This window comes from Rhipicephalus sanguineus, chromosome 11, assembly GCF_013339695.2.
Source record: "Rhipicephalus sanguineus isolate Rsan-2018 chromosome 11, BIME_Rsan_1.4, whole genome shotgun sequence".
Taxonomy (NCBI): domain Eukaryota; kingdom Metazoa; phylum Arthropoda; class Arachnida; order Ixodida; family Ixodidae; genus Rhipicephalus; species Rhipicephalus sanguineus.
The window spans coordinates 30,557,825-30,583,671 of record NC_051186.1 but is presented as its reverse complement, the minus strand read 5'-3'; the positions used below and the strand labels follow the sequence as shown (position 1 = coordinate 30,583,671).

The 25,847-nt window shown below is 49.1% G+C and overlaps 1 protein-coding gene across 4 annotated transcripts in view; it reads right to left on the bottom strand.

The window, feature by feature from the left end:
- The window catches only part of LOC119373214 (protein trachealess), a 380,134-nt gene that overhangs the window by 24,245 nt on the left and 330,042 nt on the right, over positions 1–25,847 (bottom strand). For all 4 annotated transcript variants that reach the window (XM_037643223.2, XM_049410906.1, XM_049410907.1 and 1 more), the window contains one exon: positions 21,561–21,796. In XM_037643223.2, the coding sequence (XP_037499151.1) occupies positions 21,561–21,796 (236 nt within the window). The remainder of the gene's footprint in view (positions 1–21,560; positions 21,797–25,847) is intronic.

Sequence of the window (25,847 nt, the reverse complement as noted above, 5' to 3'; positions counted from 1 at the left end):
AGCACCAAAGAAAAGAGAGGTGATGCCACCGACAGCAAAATATAAGAGTGCCGGGGTAATCAAAGCGAAAGTAAATACACGAGATGGCAGCAAACAACAAAAAAGTGAGGCTGTGTTCCAAAAAAGCGAGCAGGAGGTTGTCGCGTCCCCTGGAGCCAAAACCGAACCGCCCGCCTTACAGTCTTCCTGTCGCGTTGATCAACATAGGCGTGCTGGAATGCCGCGATGCGACGCGCTGTCACAAACAACGCCACGTCACCAAAATGCATCGTCAGCAGGGTGTCGACGAGGAAAACTAGAAAAGACGGTGGAACAAGGCGGCAGACAAGAAGCGAGGGAAAAAAACTGAAAGAGCGAAACAGGGGCAGCGCGGCTTTGAGTGGGCCCAAATTGAATTTCTCCTGAAAAGTAGGAGCGAACGCGATGGCGAGTGTTGATGTGAACCTGACACGCCGAGGCAAAACTTTGTATTTATTCTCTTCGGTGTACGAGAGGCGAAGAGGACAAAAATAAAGCGCGATAAGGGAACAGAATTGGAGGTGCACGGAGACAGGGACGTTTTGTGGTGCTGCTCAATATGGCATGTGTCGCAGAAGATTTCATCGGCCGCGGCGTCGGTGTCCGAGACAGAGGCATCACGTCCGCTAAGCAGCTCTTTCAATCTATCGACAGATGCGACAACAGCTGGGTTCCAAGTACACTTCAGCGCACTATTACGAGTGTCTTGGAAAGTGCCCGCGCCTTTATATTTCTTGTTCCTGTTTCCGTCGTCTTCGTTTACACAATTATCTTCAACGACATAAGAACACTATATTTAAGACTCGTTACTGAGCTAACTGGTCCATTGTGCTGAAGAAACAACGCGGCAGAGACGAGGGCCGACGGAGGAACCGGCAATCTTTGTGCCCACACTTTCTACGAAAAGTATACAACATGGCACGAAGGACAACACTGGCGAGAGGAGGATGAGACAAGAGTTCTGTTACTTCCTCGCTTGTCCGTTTCCTTATTCGCGGTCTGTTTTATCTTTCAAGCGTAATGAAACAACTGCCCAATCAACGCATATTGTTAGGCAATTTGTAAATTTGTGCCCCGTTCGTGTCCATTCCTTCATCCGTCCTTGACAAGTAGAAAGAGGCGGAGGAGGAGGAGGAGAGGAAAACGCTCTATTTCTACAGCCCTAGTTGGGAGCACGGCTCAGCGTCTGTCCTTTCACATGTGCAATTCCCGCGGCATTGCTCCTGTAAAGCGTGCACCCCCGCAAACAGAGGGTTATGCAGGCAAAACAAACTTTACTGGGGCATCTCTTGGCGAGAAAATGTGGTGGGCTTAGCAGAATAAGCTTCCTCGCTTGCTAGCTGCCTCGGAAAGGACGACACGGCCGGCGACGTGATCAAGAAAAACGGAGAAAACGGAGACGAGGGGAGGGGTGGCGAGGAGACCGGCGCGGCTGAAACGCGAGAGAAGGAAAGGCAGGCGAGACCACTGAGGAGACTGAGAACGGAACACGAGGCCGGGTTTAGGAGAATGAGGGGGGAGGAGGGGGCGGCGGTTGCAGTGTCGCGAGCCTACTTCTAAGTCACGTTTCGTCCATTCGGCTCTTTTTACGGGCTCCCGCACTCGCTGTCTTAACAAATAGCCACCCGGCGCTCGCGTCGTGGGCTAGCCTTTGTTTCGGCACGCTCGGAGAGAGAGACGCGCTACTTTCACCGCTGCCTACCTCCTAGAGGCCGGTCATAATTCTCTAACGGTTGCTGCGTCCTCCTCATACGCCAAAGGGCCAAGTAAAGAGGGCAAAAGCGTGCGATAAATAACACTCCGGAGAGCGCTCACCGAGTACTTTAAAGGAGAAGGTGCGCCGCCGAGTAGACTAGCGCCAAACTTCACATTCTTTTATTCCACGAGTTCTTTTTTCTTTTCTTTTTTTTCTAACGTTCACCCTCAGCGTAACAACGAAACGCTGTCCGCACGTGTCGGTTAGTCGCCCACCGACACAGCCCAGTTCGGTGTAATAGACTCGGCCTCGCTGAGAATCAAAGCACGTGTTCCCGGTGAAGGGTGCGCGTTCACTCGCATCAGAAATGCCAACGTTGCAGGAATTCAGTAATAAACTCGAGGCTGGGCGTTTTTCTTGTCTGACGCAGAGGGAAAACTCAGAGTAAACATTTTAGCAACGGAGTTGTTTATGCGAGCCGTTGGTTGTAATCCGTCAACAGAAAACTATCATCATCATGAACCGGCACGCGCGATGTTCCTCCTCTTCTTCATCTCCTGCTTCGCTCCCAGAACACGTGCGCCGATTTGTCCGGCGTGCGATGGAAAAACTTCGATGGGTGAGAGAGAAAAAGAGAAATTCTTGGCGAAAAATAAATTCTTGACGAGGCGGAATTCGAACTCACGTACCCACGACCTGGAGGCGAGTGGTTTAACAACCACTCGGCTGTTAAAGTTGTACTCTCTCTCTCAGGCATGCTAGCAGAGCATAACATAGCCTTGCATAGTATAGTATATACCAAGGAGGTGGGAAAGGGAAGTTAATGCGAGGAAGAGAGATAGAGAGAAAGAAATGGAAGAAACAGAGAAGGAGAAAGAATCAAAGAATGAGAGAGAAATATGTAGACAGAAAGAGAAAGAGATAGAAAGAAAGAGGGAGCGAGAAATAAAGATAGCTATCACTCTAACCTCGTTCAATAACAGAGTGGCAAGAAATGAAAAAAAAAAGAAAAGACGAAAGAACAACACTAATCATATAGGTTTACTCCAGTGTGACACATTGCTTGACCACTAACCAATAAATACCAACTTTAATTCTCGCAGGAAGACTCGTCTATCCCAGCCACCGACACGAACACAAAAACTAGGCAGCTCTTTCTCCAACGGAACGTCACAGGGACACACGATCTGAAAGAAATACTCGAGGGAGAAAGGAGAGACACGGTCGCCGAGCTCGTCCTTATTTACATCATCTGGCGAGCCCAAAACGAAGAAGTGATGCGGAGGTCCTAGAAGTGAGGGAGAGAGTGGAGTGTTCCCTCGCTGCTGCGGCCAGCCTCCCATAATCCAGCGGTCGCGGTGGCGATTCGGACGTGACGGCGCTGAGCGATCGGTATATACGTCTATGCGCCCGACGCGACGAGAAGACTACGACGGCGACGCTGCTATCACAACCACGCGATGCCCAAGGCTTTCACGCAGCACGCGTCCTTTCCCGCAGTGAGACGACGACTTTCCTCGTCCCACGGGGGCGACTTCGGGACGCGCGATCCAGGCCTGTGCTCCCATTCCGGCCTCGTGGCTAACTTGATTAGGGCCAGAACCGGGATCCCAGTCAGTCACCGCACCACCGTAGAACGGCTTCCTACTTTTATAATCATTTTTTTTTTATCTAGGCTCGACTCGCACACTTCAGTACACGGAAATAAAGGGCAAGAGAGGAAGGGGGGGGGGGGTAGCACCCCGGTTTTTTTATTGGCCGCTCGACCATAAGCGCAGCGATGTGGCCGAAGGAAAAAATAATAATGATGGAATGTATACTGGTGGAGAGCTCGGCCACCTCTCCTTTCCTCTTGTGAGTCGCCGCCGCCACACGGTTCGCGAGACCTCGCGGGAAAAGCAAATAAAAACGGACTCTCCCCGCCAGCGTTGCTCATAGATTCTTTTTCCGCAGTCAGCGTTACCACTGCTTGCCGCGGGTGTCGAGCACGAGACCTATAGAGGTACGGTTTTTCTCTGTCTTCGTTTTGCTTTGACGCGCCTAAACGCATCGCACGGTTATACATACGAAAAAAAAAAGTGATGCGGGTTGAGGAGGGAATGACTGTGCTGACGCAGGACGGCGAGAGGTTGTGTCTCAAATGCTGAGGAAACAGAAAGAAGGAAAGGAAGAAAGTCAACATAAACAGAACATTAACGTAAGGCGTTAGTACTGGCGCAAAGTTAAACGGAAAAGCGATCATGGTGTTAAGTTCCTCATTCCGCTTGCTCACACACTTGGTAGGAGCCACTCCTTGACGGAGGAAAATACAGCAAGATTGGTAAACATATAATAACTTCAGGGCGACGACAGCGTGAAACAACGTGAATGTAACACTAGCTGAAATAACGCGCGTAGGGAAGCTGCTTGGCACATCAATGGGAACCAAGCTGCGCCGAAAACGGGACCAAAAAAAAAAGAGACAGAACAACGCACTTCGCTTTGTCTTTATTTTTTCTGTCCCGTTTTCATCGGTGTTCGAGTTCGATTAACACAAACATCGTGCATACTGCAGATGCATGTATGCCCACGCTGTGAGCCTTGGTCACGCCAACCACGAAACGCCGCTGTGCAACGTGGATGCTAGTCACTACTGCGGTCACTGAAGATAAAGAAAGCTAAAAGAGAGACAGGGATGTTCAGCAGAGTAAATCTCCGGTTGGCTACCCTGTACTTGGGAAAGGCAAAGGGGTGAGAAAGGTTGAAGGAGAAGGCTCTGTGACGATACTACACGGTCATAACAATACTACTTTCCACGAAGTACACACCAACATATTCAGTGAGCAGTCTGTCGTTCAGTCCAGTTTCCCTAAGAAACCGCAGCGACGCCCTCACAGCGACTCGCGTTGAAGTCCGGCTGGGCCGGTGCCCTAGAATTTTGCATTCCGTGAGTGGGCGGTTGTCCAGTTGGCCTAGTGTGGCTGAGAGGGCTGCTCTTACGGAGTCAAAGCGGGCACTCGCGGTCAATGAAACAGCTCAAACATACCAGCTAGTAGAGCAGCGCTTTCTATCGCGAGATAAAATAAGCGAGCCAAGAAAAAGAAGGATACAATGAACGAAGTGCAAGAAGAAAAAAATAGCAACGTGGCAAACCGTTTCAGCTGCGGTAAATCGTGAAACGTTGAGGCGATCACAGCGCTATCTTAGTGGCCAGGGAAGCGTCTGTTATTGCACCGGTGGAACAAGCGTGGAGGTCCGGCCCTGCAGTGATGAGAAGGCGGCTAGCGACAAAGGCGCTTTTCGGCGCGGCGATGATGAGAGCGGGGGACACTTCATCCTCGCAGGGGGGCAGCCGTTGTGCGGAGGCGTGCGAGAAGGGAGCAGGGCTGTAAGTAGCCAGCTCGGAAATCTGACGTTGACCGATGGAAGCAGCCAAGTGACGCGCACCGCACGAACGCGTCGCAAGCGCAGCGGGGCCGATGACCAATGGAGCTGGTCAATGAAAGGGACCGGAGTCAGCGGCCTCGTGCGGCGTTCCCGAGCTTTCACGCTCGCACGCACATGGTTTGGAGGAAGAAAAGACAAGCGGGTCTCACGCACCGGTGACCAGGAATTTATCGCTTTTCGTTCGCTTTGTTTGATTTTTGGCCCATAAAAAATCCGCGCTGCCAGGTACTTCAACACCACATTCAACAACTTCGCAAGCCGGTGTGTTCTGTGCAGCTATTTACGTGCGAATAGCAATTATTTTTAAAGATGGGATGGCATAGCGCGCCTTATTGCGCAGGTGAAGGAAAATATAAATTGGTCACCGCCAACGCAAAGAAGAGCGGAAATAATAATAAAAAAAACAAAGCTTATGTTGTTAATTACACGAAAGGTGTCAGAAATAACGAGTTTACTTCTTTTTCTTACAATCGGAACAGTCGTATCCGAGTCGATGTAACCATGTGATCCATGTAAACAAGTCATCACACAGCGGACAATGACTCTGAAGCAGGGGCGCAATCGTAACTCCGTAAAGGAGGGGGCAGCCAAGAAGAATTGCGAAACGTGGAGGTCATGAAGAAACTAATTTCCTCGCGTTTCCGTCAGAGAAGCTTCACACCATCGTTATCTTACTCAGCTAGAGGTGTCAACTGTACATGCACCTCCCCCTCCCCCAGCGTCCCCCTTACCTCGTACCTCTCTCATCCCTAGTAGTACCTTCCCTTATCAAGAGCACAAACGCGTCTTGCAAAAACTGCCACGCTTCAATGGCATATGCCGCAGTGTCTCATTACAAACGATTTGCTTTTTGTTTCAGTGATACTAGGCCATTCTCAGCCCTATTACTGGACCAACACGGCAGGAATCCATGTCACCATTATTCTCGCGTCGTCTTTCGGCCACTTATCGCTCACGCCAGCCGACGGGCAAACACAAGTTAACTCGTGCATAAAAGAAAGAAAGAAAGAAAAAGCACGAAACGAAGCAAATTAGGAGGGTTGTCGAGCATTGCTTCAAAAGAGAAATACAACGAAATATAATAAATAATGAATGGCGTTGAACGCTTCCAGGAAGTTGGGACGTAGGACAGAAATGATTGACCAACGGTGTTGTCCCTGCAAGTAAATAGGTGTCGACTACAGGACGAACCTATACAACGGAACGTGTCCACTGTCATCCATCAGACTGTCATCGCACGTCGCACGGTGCCGCGCAGCGCGAATGCTCACAGACGGTGCGAAGGCCAGAATAAGCAGTGAGAGAGGGAGAGAGAAAGTGTGTGTGAGTGCATGGTATGTGGGGTGAGGGTATGAGAGAGAAAAAAAGACATCCGAGCTTTATCTGTTGCACACACGGAGAGGCTAGAGGAACCAAGAAACCAATCTTACAAGAAGCCAATGCTAAGCAAGAACTACGAAAATTGCGTTTAAGAGGACGCAAAAATAAAGTCGATGTCGCACGCTATACCGTCAGCATCGGTGCTATAATCTTCGGGGTGGCACATGTGTGTGCGTTGGGGCTACGGGTTCGATTAAGTGCCTCGGGAATCGACTCTCGGCCGTTGCCAGATATGTATGCCGGGAAATAAATTGCCCCGCGATGTCGAAGAGAGTTGATGAATGGTTCTTTTTCTTCCGCCAGAGTGAGCCGTTGTTTCAGGGCGCCCCTGATGGTCGAGCGATCCTTCTCAGACCAACCGTAAGAATTGGTGCGCAACCGCGTCCATCACTGTTGGATGTGCTCCTTCTCATCAACTCCGTGCACTGCAATAAGGGAAGCCGCGTGAGCGAGTCAGCGACGAGAGCTGGTCGCGCTTTATGGCGATCAAGAGACGAGGACTTGGCGTTGCTGATCTTTTCTCGAAGCTTCCATTCAGTCGCCAAAGGGTGATTAGCGGCGGACGATGAAGCTGGCGTTACTAAGGCAAAAGCTTTAGATGCCTCATCAAACGCGAAAAGGGACCGTCGGCGTCAACACGAGTGATGGAAAAAACATCAGGCGATGACGCCATCACGTGACGTCCTCATTACGTCACATGTTACCAAAATTTGTGACGTCATCACGACCTCATGATGATGTCACATCGCGAGACGTCGCATGACTTCCTTATCACATGACATCGTCGCTTGGTAAAAGGGGAGGGGGACGATCGCGGAGGCACTGCAAATTCACGTGAGGTGCACAACGCTTCCAATTGCTCCGACGATCCCGGAGGCAGTGTAAAATCACGTTCGGTGCGGAAAGCTTTACGCAGGGATCGATACAACCGATAGAGAAGAAAAAGACGATGGCTTTCGCGTCCCAGTCATCTTAGGCAATCGCATGTGTGACTTTTCCTGTTTCTCTGTGCTCAGAAAGTACTTGTTGCATTTCTTTATTTGAATTCGTATCTTTTTTTTTTTTTTGCTTATCGTGTTACACACTTCGGCTTATATACTTTCACGATCGCTTTCCCTTGTGCGCACAATTAAGTAATTGACTCACTAATTACCTAATTAACTTTTACTCATTATCCGAGCGGCTTCCATAGCACGCTCTTTCAGCATTACACCATAGCAGTCAGTAGGCCGAATCACGGGAACGCCGCCTTTTAAAGCTTTTGCAGTCACACGAACGCCACAAAGACGAAGTGAACGCGCAGCTAGCGCACCTCGAGCCACGCTTGAGAGGTCACGCGGTATCTTTTGCACCATTTCGTGATCGCATCGGGTTTTTCGTCTGATGAGTTATATAAGGCTTCCACCTTAATAGAGGGAATCCACTCCACTACTACCCATATCCGGCGTACTCTGCCTTGCAACTGCAATCACTTGCTCGGCACATCACACTTTTAGAATGGAATACACGAGGTTTCTCCAATTCGTACTTGTATTGTATTGACCTTGTATTAATTGTACTAGTTTGCGCCTTCGCTTGCCACCCGAACTCACCCGTCTCGATGCATATATGATGTGGTTGGATGTGGCACTTACGAATATATATTCCTGTCTCATTGGAATGGCCAACAGTGGGGCATGCAATGTATGCGGCTGTGAGGAGACGATTGAGCATGTTCTATGCCACTGCTCGTCCTACCAGACTCAACGATGTGTTCTAGAAGCCAAACTCCATCGTATTTATGCAAAACCACTATCAGAGAACAAAACTGGGACCTATGCCCACTGTTTCGTACATGCACGGAGCCACGAAAGTCATACTGTGCTGCTTCGAGACAACCGGACTTCACGAGCTGGTGTGAACTACCAGCTCGAACTACCAGAGCTAACTGTTAATTTCTTCTTTATCTTATTCTTGTTCTTCCTTCTCTATGTTACCTATTATTCCCCCACACCACGCGTAGGGTAGTCAACCGCGCCAAAGCATAGTTAACCTCCCTTCCTTTCCCGTTCGTTTCTCTCTCTTTCTCTGCAAGCCTATCTAATCGAGAAGGCCAGTTAACGAGCGCGTTATCAGGCATGAACGCAGTCATTCCAGATCAAATACCTAAATGTACAAAGCGCAAGCATGCATGGACAGGGCATCGAACAGCTTTTGTACAGCTTGAGCTGCGTCCGTCCCGTCGGTAAAACATCGGCGCAAAGGACGACACGGCAGGCCACTTTTTGCAATTGCTCCCGGCCGCTCTTTAGGGTCGCTCTGATGGCCTTCCTTCACCGGGCCCCCGATTTCTGCTCACCGGAGGAGGAGGCATTGCAGTGATCATTTCCTCTAGCCTCGTGTATGGCTTCGAGTTGCTACCGTGTGTAGCCAGCACTACAGCCGACGTGAGGGGAAGGTTACTGGGAGCCCAGGCAGCACGCCGGCATTGGACCAATCTCGGAACAATGTTGGTAAACATTGGCAGAAATATTGGTCCTGCGTTGGCTTTTGGGGGTTTGCTACACCTAAATGTGCATTGGTCCAATATTGGATGCCAATGATTTTCCAATAATGGCAAGGATGGCTGTAGCCAACATTGTCTGTCCAACATATCGCCAATAATGGCAAGGATGGCTGTAGCCAACATTGTTCGTCGTACGTATCGCCAACATTGTATAAATATTGGCAGCTCCAATGTTTTTTGCCAGCCTTTATCGTTGGCTGCACCATCGTTCTTTCATTTCCAACGTTTAACGCTGGAAATGAAAACAGTTTCCACTGAATGTGTAGTTTAACGTGAGGTAGATTTTTGTGCACGTAAATAAATGCATGTTGCCCACGCTTTTGCTTTTAGGCAAGCAGCAGGGATAATCAGCGTACAAAAGCTGAGAGTACACACAAGTTTATTCTGCATGTATACATATGGCAAAGATACTTACTGCAAGTTTTGAAAATAATTTCGCATTTCGCGCTTTGTTCTGCTGACCGCTTGCTGGCAGATAACAGCTGCACAGAACCTACAATAATTACCTTCAATAACGTCCTTATATTAGAAAGTCAGTGAAAAGCGAAGCGTGATACAAAATGAAGTAAATGAACATGTACACGTGAACAGACATTCGATACAGCCGAGATCCACAACCACCTTGAACTACCAGAAAGTTCATCGCCTATTTATTAATTAAAAGGTGACTGCGGCAAGAGCTTGAAAGTCTGCGACAACTTCACAACTAATAAAAATTTGTGTGTTACAAATCCATCATTTCTTTGCGCGAATCCAGCGGCGAAGGGCAAATGAAAAAAGGGTGTTAAGCTGGCGCACTACAACGCGAGAAAAGAACAAAATAGCACACGCAAATGCTGACAACATCGTTGAGGGCGAGAACTTAACCAACCTACTTCGAAGCGCACAATAAAGCCCCCCACATCGGTATTCACAAACTAGCAAATTTAAAAAAACCTACGCGGTAATGTAGACAATAATAAACGCAGCACACATTTCACTTACGAACAACACGGAAAGTAACATGCGACGAAGGAGAAAAACGACTTACTGAACGCGATACGAACACAAAAATCCGGCGGAAAGTTTGCGAGTTGTCAGAACACATCGGCGCTCATCTGCGGATCGCTCTTCAAAAGTCAAAACAGTCAGGTCCGATGAAGAACAGGGCAGCTGCCTTCTCACTGTGGCATCGCCGTCGAATCTCGGTATCCGTAGAATCGTGGCATCCTGTCTCGGTATCCGACTCCGTTTTTTTCCCGATGACTCTCGACTGAATACTGAGGGGCGCGCGCCCGCCGAAGCTGGGAGCCCGAACGAGGGAAAGTAACCGCCACTGACTGACGAAGAATAGCCGCCGGCCAGAAGGGGCCGAAACGCGTACGCATCTTCCGAGCTGCCGTTGTCTCCCGCCATCTCCCTCAACCCCCCCCCCCCCCTCGTTGTCACAGGCATTGAAAGCGAACCGTCGTGGGCGGAGCAGCCGTCAAGTGACAAGTGTTTTATGACCAGCAACCACCGCGCTGCCCCACTGCCGCGAGGAGAGGACGAATTCCGGAGCAAAACATGGCGCCGCGCTGCTTCTCCGGCCTCCCGATCACCGAGAACATTTATTCAAAGTGAACACGTCTGGTTGTGTGAAGCGTTGAAAGTGCAAACATAACTCATCGATCATTTAAAGATTCCGCGGGCGATACCGTAGTCTTGGACAGCACGTCGCTGTAGCGCGCACACAAAGAAGTTATAATCCTGTAATTCAACCAGTCGTGTAGCAAACACGAAAATACACAGCGTGGTTGAAGTCACATGAAATGTTTTGATTATTTGCCGCTAATAAAGCCGGGAGAATAATTTCGGTGCGTGTGCGGTACGCAGAAGGCGCACCAGCGCAGAGGCCCATTGCGAAGCAGATGACTTCTATTCTACTCCATTAACTCGTCAACGCTATGTACAGCTTCAATCAATGTAAAAGTAGGGTTTTTTGGTTGTTTTTATACAGTTGCGATGTATACGCTGGCTGTACCACACAATCAACGTTAACTTTCAACAAGCATTGCAAAGTGAGATTTTGTTTTGTGTTTCCTTTCTCATAGATCTATTTCCAACAGCGCGCAAAACTCAGTTGAGAACTTGGTACTTATTTTACATTGCTCAACATCTGTAAAACGAATTTTGTCCAAATATTTTGCATATATTTTGTGCCACACTAAATGCTAACCTAAAAATCGAGACCCTGTGTGCGCCATTGTTCCCTTTCTTATAGATTGGAATTCGCAGTTTTGTTTGTTGGCTGACAACGATGGACTGTTTTTGCCATCTTTATACAGTAAAAGCTCGTTAATTCCACACTTATTAATTCGGAAAGTCGGATAATTAGGACGCGTTCTCTGGTCCCTGCAAGCATGTTTATTGTTTAACGGCATCACACTCTCGTTAATTCGCCCATACCTGTCCGCAACCCGGTTAATTCGGACGAACCTCTTAGTAGGGTGGGGGACGCTGCGACGAACCTTTGCCCCCCCCCCCCCTAATGGGGAACCCTGCGCACGCCTATGGTGATAAGTAACCAGAAATCTTCTTTGAGGTGCGCTGGATGCCGGACAAAGTGATTTTCATAATAGCGTGCATGCAGGTGGTGGCTCGATTCGGGCTAACCTTCCCTCAGTGATGGTAAAAGGGGAAAAAACATTCTTGCCGATTAATCATGCATATGCTTGCCAGTGTTTAAGACATTGGAGCGACAACGTGTAAGTCTGGACAATATTGTCCGGCGCGTAGCATTGGCCGTCCAATATTGTTTAACCAGTCAGATTGACTGGACAATATATCCAATCTACTGACATTACTTAACCAATATTGCTTTACTAACGGATAAGCTGGCCCAATATTGCCATCCCTACGGCCTGGTTCTGCCAATATCGTATTTACATCGGGAACCATGGGCCGTTGTTGCCAGCCTCAAAGAATAGCACGACCACTATTGTATGTTGGCTGGCAAAGATGGACCATTATTGGCATCCTTGTAGGCTGGCTTGCCAACATTGGTTTTATAGTGGTTTCTATGGGCCATCATTGGGCCATCATTTGCCAACGTATAAACAATATTGGACCAATGTGCTGTGCTGCCTGGGAGGAGGGGTGGCAAGACAACGCTGCCTTACGCGTCCATTGTCTGCTCCTCTGAGCGGTGCAACGAGAGCGGGCGCGTTTATTATTTACCGCTCGCGCAGGACCCTTTATTGGACCCCCTAGGCGCGCACACAGCGAGCCTGAACGGCCAGCAATCGCAATGCAGTTGTTTGGCTGTTTTTTTTTCTTCTCATTTGTTTGTTCTAGTTTGCTCGTGTTGAGGTTCAGTGTGTCAAATGTCTGCTCTCAATTTATTTACTTATTTTATTTATTTTTACGTTTATTTTACCACACTTTAACGTATCTCTGCTTTCCATCGCGACCATACGTGTAGGATTATGAGAGGCTGATCTTACAGCTTGCGTTCCTAAAGGTGTGCTCATGCATAATTTGGAAGGTGCAAAAAAGTCACAGTTTTGACGCAAGGGCGAAGTAATGAATGCGATAGCAACAAACTGTGACTTCTTATTCCTTGCACCTCGGTTACAGAAAAAAAGATGATGCTTAGGATCGAGAGCATATGTCCGTGGAGCATCTGCAAAGAGCGCATTCGTGAGCAGCATTTTTTGGCTACAGGTGGCGGCACGGCGCGCAGCCGCATGCATTAGCACAGAAACTTTGTTGCGAATTTGTCCGCACGGCAACACGCCAGCGTGGGTCTAAGGGAGCCAGCACATCTACGTGATTAAAGAAGAACGGGGTCTCGTGGCCGGATCTCATTCAATCCGCCTCATTGACCACTAGAGCTCCGAGTATTGCGCAATCCGACTCTTTCGACGAAGACTAAGCAGATGACAGTGAACGCTGAAACCTCAAAAGGCAAGAATATCCCCCCCCCCCCCCCCCACTTCCCCAAACCTCCACCCACAACTCGGCGCTATTTTCTCCGGGAACGCCCTGATTAAATGTCTGAACTCCGCGAAGGTCAAGCCGTTACGTGGACACGCGGCTCGGCACACGGGGTCAGCATTCACTCCGCCAGACTGTCTGCCCGACACGGTCAGTTGACCTCGACTATTGAAAGGCAAAGGGGCGGAAGGGGGAGAAGGGTTCGCACTCTCTTCGGTCAGCGTCCGAAATGGCCGCGCATATGGAGCAGAAAATGACCCCGGGGACGACCCCCATCGCCGTTCTCACGAGTGGTCCAGCTACGTCCCAGTCTTTATAGCTCCCTTACCACTTCTCAAAATGTCCTCTCTCTCTTCCCACCACCATCACCTGACCCTCCTTTCCGAAGGGTCAGTGGACAGTGCACGCGCTGACACTTCCGTCCGGCCGAAAACCCCGTTGGCCACAAATCTCCCGCGATGGGACGGCGACAGTATCGGTAGCCCTGGTATGGCGCCAATAAGCATTACGGAGAAACCGACGGGAGGCAACCGCCGCTTCGTTTAGCAGTACCGTCTAAAAACAAAGAAAAGAAGGCGCTCTCCTTACTCATTTCTGTTTGAATGCGTTTCGGTGGGCAGCTTTCTCCGCGGTGCTTCGAGGTCGCGTGGTAAAAGCACAGCCCGGACGGCGGGCGATAAGTCGGCGGCTGGTCAGTACCTCAGGATTCGCGGAGACGTGATCAGATTAGAAGGGCGTTAGCGGACTCGCGCCAAAGCCGAGGGGGGTCCGGGACCGGAACGCCGCGCAGCAGACTTTAGTCGCCCCTTTAGGCGCCGCGCAACACGGGGGCTCAGATCTGGTTCATAAAGCGCCGCTCGTAAGTCAGACGGCCGATATAAACTGAGACCCCATATACGCACGGCCCACCTCGTGTTGTGCCATTGTACGCAGCGGGTGGGCGGTCTCGCTAGCGCCAAGACGAAGCTAGGATATGACAGCGGTCAGAAGAGGAAACGAAGGCATAGACGGTTATGGCCGCCTCATATAATCCTAGAATAAAGAGAGATGTCTTCCGCAGTGTTCCCGAACACTTTCGGCTCATTTCTTTCGCTTTCTGTGTTTCATTTTACGCCTCCCCCCCCCCCCTCTAAGTTATCGTACCACACCCGCCACTGTGGTCTAGTGGTTATGGTGCTCGACTGCTAACCCGCAGGTCGCGGGATCGAATCCCGGCCGCGGCGGCCGCATTTCGATGGAGGTGTTTGAAACGCTAGAGGCCCGTGTACTTAGATATAGGTGCACGTTAAAAACACCAGATGGTCAAAATTTTCAATACAATGGCGTCCTTCATAATCAAACCGTGGTTTTGGAACGTAATACCCCAAAGATAAATTATTCTTAAATTATCGTACTACAAAATCGTATCGGCTGTATAACGCTGCGAAATCGGGACCAAAAATTAAAAGAAAATTCGAAACGGCGAATATTATGTTCTCGCAATTGTTCCCTCGCGTCCATGACTTTAATTGAAGCACTCACTAATATCTGCCTAGAAACGTACGTCAGTTACTGCACTATATCTGTGATCATGCGGTGAATATGCATATGCGTAACTAGTCAGAGTTAACATAGCATCAATAGAAACTTTGATAAAAGGAGGGGAGGAAAACACGCACAGAGTCCCTTATGAATGCTCCCAGAGCGACTCGAAAGCGAAAGCCATCCAGTGTGGCTGTTTCATGGTGCACTTTATATCACGGGAACGCAGCTTTTTAAACATTTTTTTAGGCATGCCAACGCCAAAAAGACCATGCCAACGCGCACTTCGCGCTCGAGAGCTTACGTGCTATTTTTGTTACTGTTCCGTGATCACGCCGGATAATTCGTCCGCGGCAAATAAGCCTTTCGACTTAAATAGCGAGACACATGACATGTGAATCGCTTTTTGCTGCCGATCGCTTGCCCCATATGTCTGTTTATTCTACCTTCGTATGCAACAGTGCCTGCCACTGCGAAGCAATAAGATAAGCTTGAAGAGCACTGCCGAAGTGCCATATCGCTGCAATTCATTGTCGAGGGATGCTAGTGTTGCCCGAGACATCGCGGCGTAGGCGTGTGCAGTCTGGGCTCGTTTGCTGCGCTGCCACGGTTCAGCGAGCGCCGCAAGCCCTATGGCTGCGTCGCGGTGTCAGTGAGCGGAACGCTCAATCACGGCACGAGCGTCGCCGTTAGGTCTGCGGGGTGGCGTGCCGACCAGATGGACGTCAAGGCCGAGCGAACGCAATTAAATCGGCGCCTATATGTAGGGTCAGCCTGACAACTTCCCAGTAACGACACTGCAGAGAGGAAAACTGCAAGTATGAAATGTTATACTAGGCCATATTTTCTAAAGCGACATGCTCAATGGCAGGAAAAGAACATGTAAATGAAGGCTACAACAACTAGCCCAACTCTCCTCTTTTATCGAAACTTTGGAGCGCTGTCGTAATGCCCGCGAACGCATTTAAGCTTCGCAATTTACTGATAACTGTAATAACACAGAACGAGGGATTAGGGCACTCGGAGCAAAACTCCGTATCGCTCTACGAAGAAAGAGGTCTGTGTATTTGAATTACGTAAAGTGTGTAGCCTAGCCGCCTCGGCAAATATATCAAGCTAACAAATGCTATAAGCTTTAGTGGGACAGGAAGGAGAATTTGCATCTCGATAACCAAAACGCGTTTTGTAAGCTCATTAAAAAGTTCCTCTTGGTTAGTGTCAACAAGAGACGGGTCTTCAGACAAACATTGCAGTAAATAAACAACCGCGCATCCTCACCATAGCCAATTCACAAGGCACCAACAGGAAAGGCAGAACTTCAAACGCCGAAGCGATACAGACAAAAGAAGCTGCACACGGGGAGAGGCCGCATACTCGCTCACAATAGAGACAACACGGCGTCGCTTTATATACACACAAAGGGAACGAAACCTCCAGAGGGCTTGGCGTCGACCCTAGGCCTCTTATGGGCAGACAATGGCGAGAGATAACCGGAGGAGGAGAAAAGGGGGATCTCCAAATCCGGTGGAGCCTGAACGCGCCTCCCCCCTTTCGGACCCTCGACTACAGCCGTTCCTCCCGGAGCGTCAATACCTAAAAAGCTAAGAGCTGTTGGCGCAGCCTTCGGAGCAAGCGCTAATCTTCTCAGATTTATAGGCACTTTGAGCGAGTGTGAGCGCGTGCCCGCTGTAACAGCCCCCTGCCACCGACCCTGAGGCTCCTTCGCCTCTCAGCAGGGAAGAAGAAAGACGGCAGATTTAACGCCTCGTCTATATATGGAACGACTCCGGTAGCCCACAGTGGATCACACCCGACCCTTCTCGGACCTTTTGCGTTCCCAGTGTAAACACTGGCTTCGAGTAGGTTTGGGTGTGCGTATTTAGCTGCAAAGTATGGGAGGTAAGTAAGGCCCTGTATCAACACATTCGCGGCGCTGCCGGAAGGAATGATGCCCAAAATAGAGAGAAAACAGCGACCGCAGTGGCGCTTTTAAATAGGAGTGCGGGCAATCGCGAGATCAACGCGGTTCTAAGAGCTCTTACTTCCCAGTTAAGTGTTGAGTGCACGAGTGAGTCAGATAAGCGATTGGCTTTGGATTGGTGCAGGTTTCTTGAGCGCGGCAAGCGACGCGAAAGATTGCCTTCGCGGTACTACAGACCAACTCAGCGGCGTTTTTGCACGGTTTGTTGCACGGTCTGAATTGGCTCTCAGATATTTCCAGTGCGCCCTCGGGAAAGCAAACCGCTCCACAACGCAAAGCGAAACGCCTTATTCGTTCTTCCCATATTGAACTTCATGACGCAAGAGTAAGTGCTTTTAAGGAGCATTGACGAATACTTAATTGAGCGTAACGGATTACCACAAACAGGAGAAAACTTCCCACCGCGTGCTGTGTTACTGTTATCACTTCATTCTGGTCCAACTTGGACAGCAGTCGCTACACTGGGGCTCCCGTACGTACTTATCACATGGCAGAAATTATTCATTATAGCTGTAGGGCGGTAAATCATTATGGCCTTGCGGTGGACGAGAAATTCTACAACTTTCAAATTATCGAAGTATGAAAACGAAGATGCTCATACGGCGCAAACGCCGCCATTTCAGCGTGATAACGTAATTATGACGATTTCGGCAGAAGCGTTGGCTTTTTTTTTTTCTTCTTGAACAACATTTCTTGATGTTTCCAAAGCTCGAACTGTGTCTTAGAAACTAGCCTGTGCATTCGGATCAACGCTCAAAGATAATAAAAATATTACATGTCAATACACCTTGTATGCAGATGCTTCAAGCAAGTGCTCTGCCAATATGGCTACCCAGTATCATTACCCCGTATCTTTAAAATGTTAAAATAATCAGAGAGCACAGCCAGCAGTGCGCTCGCGATATTTTTAAAGTCTTTCGCAGCTCAACGCGCGGGTATACATTCGTGAGCTCTCCGTCTCTGACAAACATCTGTTTATAGTGGTAATGTTTTCTCTTTTTCACGTATGCTTTTCCATGCCTTCTTAGCTCTCTCCTGCGGTTTTTGTACGGCGTACTGTTTCAGGCTACGCTAAGTTTAAACAACGTACACAAGGCAGCCGAACTGAAGACACTGTTAACGCTTTTAGATGCCGAAATGTCTTTGTCTGCCTCGTCTTCATTCGCGCTAATTTAACTTTGTTAAGAAGCAAGAGCAGCTAGCCCAACAGTCTGTCCCACCTAATTTCACGACACAACTTATATTCGAGGTCGTCACAGGTAAATTCGCACGCATTACTGCGGGACTCCTACGTTAACAATGGACCAATCTCCCGTCATTTCTGTGCCGCTGATAGGAAATCACTCGCGGTCAATCAATCGGCACGCCACGGAGTACACACTCTCACCGGTAAGTGAAACGAGCGAGAAAGCAGGGTCCAGGGAACAAAGGAAAATCGACGTCCCTATAGGAGTCTCGACGATCCGCTCCCGTATTCGCTCGGCACGGTGAATGGCGCTGTATTGAGTGGTCACACCAAGCTCGGGACTTCCACGCATTCACCCTCTCTTTTCCCCACGTAATCAGGAGAATGCGGAGTAGGGGTAAAGGAGGCCTTCGCCCCCCCCCCCCTCCTCTCGAAGAGGAGAGTACGGGAGAAAAGGGACAAATAGGGAGCGTGAAGAAGCATCCGGGAAATGTAGCAACGGCCGTAAATGGGGGAGAGCGAGAATAGGGAGCTGTAAATGCCTGAGAATGGAGAAAGAGGGAAAGAAAAGAAGGCGAGGCGGAGCATATGAGGAGCCCAAGGCACGAACGGCCCACTACGGCCAGAGGCTAGGCTTGGCTTGGCTAAGCAGGAAGAAAAAAAATGCTGCCGTCTATCTGATGGCGCTGATTACGGGCTGTGGGGCGCCTCCATTCCCGTTATTGGCCATATTAACGGTGCCTGCGATCAGCGGATTTCGCCGCACAGGCCTCTGATCACCGGACAGAAGAGGAAGGGGGTAAGGGAAAACAGGAGGAACACTGAAAGAATTGGAGAGGGAACCGTGAAACCATGTATAACGGTATGCGCTGGGAACGGTGAGGGGGAAGATGAGATAGAACTCGCACACAACTCAGCGGTGTTTTTTTTTACGCCTTCTTACGTTCTTTCTGTGGAGGTCTTCGTGTTTTCTAAAATGGGTGGATTTACGTAAAAAGGGTAGCACGGGAAGAATTATCAGTAAAATGCATACAAATAAAAGAACCTAGGCGAGAACTCATCTTCTGTGAGGGTAACAGCGTCTTCCGTATATTACGTGCAATTCGGTCCCACCCCACAGCTCTGCTGTCATGTTTATTCTGTTCCAAAACAAAGCAACGACGGAACCAAAGAGGCGCACGGGAGCCCCATCAGCCCTGGCTTAAAAAGAAAGACCTCCCCGCGAAACGTCCTAAGCGGGAGCGTGGAACGTTGAAATGGACGCGGGAAAGCGCGGGACCGTATCGGAAGAAGCGAGAATAAAAAGAATAGGAGGGGAGGTATCAATTTCCCATACGTCATCATCAAGCGGCTGCATTGGTATGGATTGGGCCCCGGGAAAAGCCCCAAAGACGGCTTCTCACGGCGACGACACGCAACGCGGCAAAGCCAACATACGGAACGAGTGGGATGGGGCCGGCGGTTATTATACGATCACGATCATCGCCCGGATTTAGGGATTTGGCAGCGAAGTCATTTGCTTCTCACCCGACACTACGTGTTCATTTGTAAGCGCTGCCGGAACGCTTCCTGGTGGAAGCAGTCTGTGAATACTGTTTTACATATCTGCGTGCTGAAAAACAAAAAAAAAAATTACAGAGCAGATGAAAGACAGATAAGAAGAGAAAGAACGACGATCATGTTCGCTTTTCTTTTTTCGAACGCCTGTACTGAAATGTAACTAAAATCAGTCAGGAACAGAAAATAATCATTCCTTGATGTTTACAAAGAAAGGATGTTTAAAATCTAAGAAACAGTTTTTACACATCTTCAAAATTAGATAGCGCGAAATCGACCAGGACTACGAAGAAACACATTTGCACAGGACACAGATGTCCTGTGCATCTGTGTTCCTTCGTAGTCCTGGTCAATCTCGCGCTATCCAATTTTGAAGATTATGAACCAACTAGCCCAGCAACGTATTTTGTTAAGTTTTTACACACCCGCAACAAAACCGCACAGTCGGCAAGTCTAAGCGCCGTAGTTGCGTTCGCTATCGTGCAACGGCCGTGACCATCAAGCATTAAAAACAACAACAAACAAAGTGCTCTCACGAGTGGTTGCCACATTTGCTGTGCGTGGAAACAAACTTGCTCATGTTGTAGACTCGCTCGCAACTTTACAGCAGCAATCCTACTGGATGTGCGCCTGCGTCCTGGTACAAGGGAAAAACAGGCTTGCACCCCCTCCCCCATTTTTTTTAGGCCGAGTGTCCGAGTGGTCAATGCCTGTGTCCAGCCAAGCTTGTCTGACGTGCTCACATACATCAACGGCAAAAAAAAAAATAACAGAGAAGGAAAACAAAGAGAACAATGAACTAAAAGCGGGCACCGCCTTCACAATAAAAATCCGTAGCTACTCCCAAAGCCCTAGGCGAGCTCTCAACAAAAGCTCCCTCTCTCCCCTTCATGTCTCTATATTCTCCCTCCCCCGGTCACTTACTGCACGGCTGCTACTAATCTGCCCTGTGCGCCTTTCACTGCCGCTTCGTCGAGCCATTAGCAAAATTGCGGCGCACGGATGTGCCAGGGGCCGAGAAAAGGTTTTAGCAGCGAGGGCCGTTTAGGGCCCGATCTGGCGCGCCCGTTCGGCCAAATCCTGCCGACTCAGCTCTCGGCAAAAGCTTACGGCGCGATGCGTGACGAGACGAAACTCGCCGCGTCATCGTTCCGTCGCAGCCGCGCGACATGCCTGCGTACATAGAAAGGGCGAATGCGACGCCGGTACAAGTTATGGGGAGGACCGCACACGCAGTGGACCACGGCAACTCTTCTGTTGTTGACGTACAATGTACGCTGACGGCACAGACGCGGAGGACAGACGGCAGACGTATGCCTCCAGTAGGCGGTGCTGAACGGTTCGATGAGCTGCAAACAAGATGGCACGTATGCGAATGCAGCGGGGAACGGAAATAGTGTGGCTGGGAAGTGGGAGAGGTGACGTCAGTTGGTAATACGCACCGCTATTCTTTTACTGCCTCTTTCTATTTTGTGTGTGTGTGTGTGTGTGTGTGTGTGTGTGTGTGTGTGTGTGTGTGTGTGTGTGTGTGTGTGTGTGTGTGTGTGTGTGTGTGTGTGTGTGTGTGTGTGTGTGTGTGTGTGTGTGTGTGTGTGTGTGTGTGTGTGTGTGTGAATGCGTAAGCGACACAGCATTAGCATCTATAAAACGGTATTCCGTGTTCACATTGCCACATTATAAGTTTCAAACAAGCGTATTTTGTTTTCATTGTGTGTTCTTTTATTCGTAGTAAGAGGCAGTCTACTTTCAGAAAGTTTACGCTACGTCAAAGTGTTTATTCGAGATATGTGATACCTTATCTTAAAGACGACTCTATGAAACCGCTACTATGCTATCAGAAACATCGGTCACAAACGCGCAAACAGACGCACGTCATATGCTGTCCCCACCCCCCCCCCCTCCGCGATACAGCACAGTTTTGCACCCCCCCCCCCCCAAGGCAAAACCCTGCCGACGTCCATGGCAGTAAGAGACGATCGAGCGTAACGACAGCCGGCATTAGTCGTTTTCAATTACCGCTGATACGACAACCACTATCTCACAAGAGTGTTTCTTTTGCCCACACTGTAGCCATGTTTAGCTCTGCCCCGCAAGGCACTTCGGGACTTCGATCCGCAGGACACATCCAACAGCAGTACACTTCACAACTTCGGTTCGAACCGCAAGACACTCCGAACCGAAGAACTGCTCCGCAAGACACTTCAAAGAGCAGGCAAAGTAGTGTGGCGCGTGTAAGCAGCTACAGACTGGACTTGTCCTTGACGAAGTGCTACGCAGAAGAAGCAGCGGGTACCTTTGAGTGCCTTTGAGGGCTGCGTGTCCCTGAGCCAGGGCCGGTGTCCGTGCTGGGAAAAGTCTCTGAGCTTCAGGTAGGAAATGGTGAGGCGGATGATGGAGGCCTTGTCGAGCTGGCTGGTGATGGCCGCCGGTAGCGGCAGCATCTTGGCCAGCTCGTAAAACTCGTAGTTCTCCTTGCCCCGCCGTGACCTGGCTGCGTCCCGGCTCTTTTCCTTGCGCATCTCGAGGATACTGCGACACACAGAGACGAGTGACTATCAGTATACAAGAAATCTTGTGATCAAAAGACTCGAGAAACTCCCAGTAGGTCGCCATTATGGCAAAACAGCGCGAATGACAGGACCACTAAAGGACAAAAAGGAGAAAGCGCTGACTGTGGAGCATCAAGTAGTTTTTATTGGAAATAGCAAAGTATACATAAGGCAGACAAGAAAGGGAGGGAGGAGAGGAGGGGGCACAACAATATCTGGTGACTAGACAGGCCACATGACAATCCCGTAGATTCAGGATTCCGATAACAATGAACACGTCATACATGACGAAAAGATTGTATAATAGCTGTGATACTTTGAACAGCAATAAAAGTGAACGAAAATAAGAAAAAAGAAAAAAGGGGTGCTTGTTAATGTTCACAAGACACGGACTCTGTGTCTTTATGAACAGACAAGACATGCTCCGTGTCTGCTGCAAGGCTTCGACTATACTTTTGTTAATTCACCTGCGTGGTAGTGATTCCGATAACAATGAACACGTCATACATGACGAAAAGATTGTATAATAGCTGTGATACTTTGAACAGCAATAAAAGTGAACGAAAATAAGAAAAAAGAAAAAAGGGGTGCTTGTTGATGTTCACAAGACACGGACTCTGTGTCTTTATGAACAGACAAGACATGCTCCGTGTCTGCTGCAAGGCTTCGACTATACTTTTGTTAATTCACCTGCGTGGTTGCGTAAGTCCTTATCAATGAGCATTCTAACGAAGTTTCTCCGATTGCCACTGTTTTTTATCTTACACAGTTACACTTTCGGACGAGGCTTAAGGCAAGGTGCTACATGGCGCTGCTTTGTATCCCAGTATAAAAAACATTGACCCAAGCAACCTATTAGTAATAATATGTGAGGTTCTACGTGCTAAAACCACGCTGATTATGAGGCACGCCTTAGCCGAGGGCTCCAGAATTCCACCACCTGGTGCTCTTGAACGTGCAATGACATCGCACAGTGCACGGGCCTCCAGCACTTCGCCTCCATCGAAATGCGACCACCGCGGCCGGGATCGAACCAGCGACTTTCGGATCAGCAGCCGAGTACCTTAAAGGACCAATAAACAAGCTCCAACTTTTTTTTTACATCTCTCAAAGAAGTTCACCAATTCATGCAGAAAGCCGCGGCGATCACATTTTATAAATATCACAGTGCTGCGCGCAGCCCAGACGCTCAATTTCGAAAAACAATCCCCGCGCCCCTCTCTAGCGCCTGTCCAATCCTCCTCGTACGCGCAGTGACGTAATCTTGGCCATGGGCAACATTACGTAGCCACTGACTCCGTCGATTAGTCCTCTGCACTACGAAACGGTGTCTTCGCCCTGCGGTGATGCGGTTTTGGCCGCGCATTTACCGCGCTTGTTCAGCGCGCCGCTAGAGTGAACCTAGCGCCACTGTGACGCGAGCGACACGTGGAGGACGCCTTGCTCGGTCGCTGGCTGCGTGCCGATGACGCAGTCGCTGACGTCGTGTTACGTTGACGAAGTAGACGTCACTACGACGGGCTACGCCTACCTCTCTTCGCTGCTGAGAAGGGTAGGAAAGCCGAGCGAGAAACCGAAATCAGCCGAAGTTGGTTGTTCTGTACCTTGTAACTTATTACGTCCCTCATTCGCAAAATTCTTGCGGCAGCATGTTCACGTATACATCATGTTCACGCAGCAGTTCACGGCAGCATGTTCAGCGTACAAGTGCGCAGTTATCGGTTCATCACACATTTTGGACCGCGGGTTTGTTTAATGCCTTTTAACCAATGTACCATCGGGACAATCGAAGCAGCTTGTCTTACAAGGGCGCAGACAGGTTCATTTCTGCCCGCTTGGAAATAAAACATACGTGGCAAAAATGCAGCGCTCAGCGGCCCACTAGTAAAGAGAACGCGGAAAACACGATCAACGGTAGAAAAAAAAAAAAAAGTCCACGAGGGGATCCTTACCGCTATTGAGACGCACAGCAGAGGCGCTTATCGAGGGACTCCCCGACATTCCAACCTTTTCCGAAATTTCGTTCGATAGATACATACACACAAACACACGTAAGCCCAGTCACCGGAGAAAAACAAATTGGTTGCACGAGTCGAAAACTCAAACGAGCCTCGTAACAAATGATACAGCAGGAACGAAAAGATAGGAGCAACTTTCCTCGGGATTCCGCTTCCAAAACAGGGAGCCGTCGAAAACAAAGACCCATTTACGTGCGACTCGATAAGCGGCTACATATACCTACCCTTCCACTCACCTCCCTTCCCCTCACTCCCCTTTGCACCCTTGCCAACTACCTCGTCCCGAGTTCACTGCTTCAGAGCTACAACCAGAATATATGTTGTTCTTTTCTTTTTATGCTTCAAGCGCATGCTTTTGCAAGCACCTAAACCATACGTTTCAAAGGCGGCGTATATAAAAATCACCCCACGTTCTATACAGCCTAAAATAACCTGCCGCTTTGGTGTTATCCCCGACAATCTTAGAAAAAGAAAAGAGGGCAGGGGGGGGAGGGGACAGCTCCCCATTTTTTAACTTTTTCTAGTGCAATTTAGACCGATAGAGAATATCGACAGAAAAAAAAAACATGCAAAACGGGAGATCCTTATTTCGGGTAATAAAGCGAAAAGAATTTTAAAGGTGCCAACCCCGCATTGAATCCTCCCCTCCACAATTCTCGTATCCACGTGTCCCTAAACGAAAGCTTTTTTTTTTTCGCAGCTTTCAGACAATTTTGGAGCGTTCGCATTAAAATTTCTGCATCGTTGATAGCAAGGCCCAACGGGGGAGTCAACATGTGCACGCAAAGCAAAACAAGAAGTGAGCACCGAAAGCGAGGACGGGGAAGGTAAACATTTTATACCATATTTTATTCCGTACGCTTGTGTGTACGCCTTGCGGGAAAAAAAAAGAAAAGGAGTTCGTATACCTCCGCAATCCCCACACCTCTACCGCGGAGTGGCCTACGCTTGGCTACTCTATCGCGACCTCTACCACGACTTGGTCGTTTTCATCTCGTTTTTTTTTTCTTCTTTTTTTTCCGTAATCTTTTCCGTTGCTGCTCTACTGCATTCTACAGGCCTTGCGCACATACTGCGCGTACGTTAATTTACAGTCCTCAGCAAGTGAAACGCGATAATGAGCCCGCATGATGGCCGGTGCTTCATTGTCTGACACATGGTGTAAGAAACGGCAGGAAGTGGAAGATGGAAGCTTGCGATGAAGAAATCCGTAAACAGGGGGTGCGTGCTCGAACCGACGTTTCGACAACTGGAGTTGTCTTCTTCATGGCTAGAACTAGCCTTATAGCCTTGAAGAAGACGAGTCCACTTGTTGAAACGTCGGCTCGAGCACCCACCCCCTGTTTACGGATCTTTTCATCACATGGTGTAAGAAAAATACATGACACTGCTTGACCACTACTATCACGCAGTGGTCCCACCATTTCCCACTGCGTGGTCGGGTGAGTGCCAAATGCGGATCTAATGTGAGGCAAAGGCTCTCGCTTCAATTGTGAACGTTAATTAGCTAGCTCGGCGTTCCCAGCGCTCACCGGTGGCGAAAAAGTGCGATTGTAGGTCTATCGCGTTACGGTTACTGCGCATTATGCCTCAGCACTATTCATTTCACTTCGATTCAATTCAGCTTTATTTCAGGTATTTCCTGGGAGACAGAGGCTAAAGGCTTTAGTCGCCTGACGGTGGCCTCTGCCCCCCGCGTTCGCAACAGGTGCAATACAGAAAGCAATACTGTAAGCCTATATATTTGTAGAAAGTAAATTATATACAAAATTAAATAGTAATCAAATGATACACCGGTAGTAATTACTACGATGCAAAGTGTTGGAACCCCGACAGCCATTCCTCGTTAAGACGAATACAGAAAACAAGACAAAGAAAAAAAGCGTTTGCTGAGCTTCTTGCGATCAGTATCTGGGCCCGTATTCACAAAAACGTCTCACGCTAAACATTTTCGTAAGAGAATATTTCAGCCAATCAGGATGCGGGATATATCATTAGCGAAGCCGACTGACC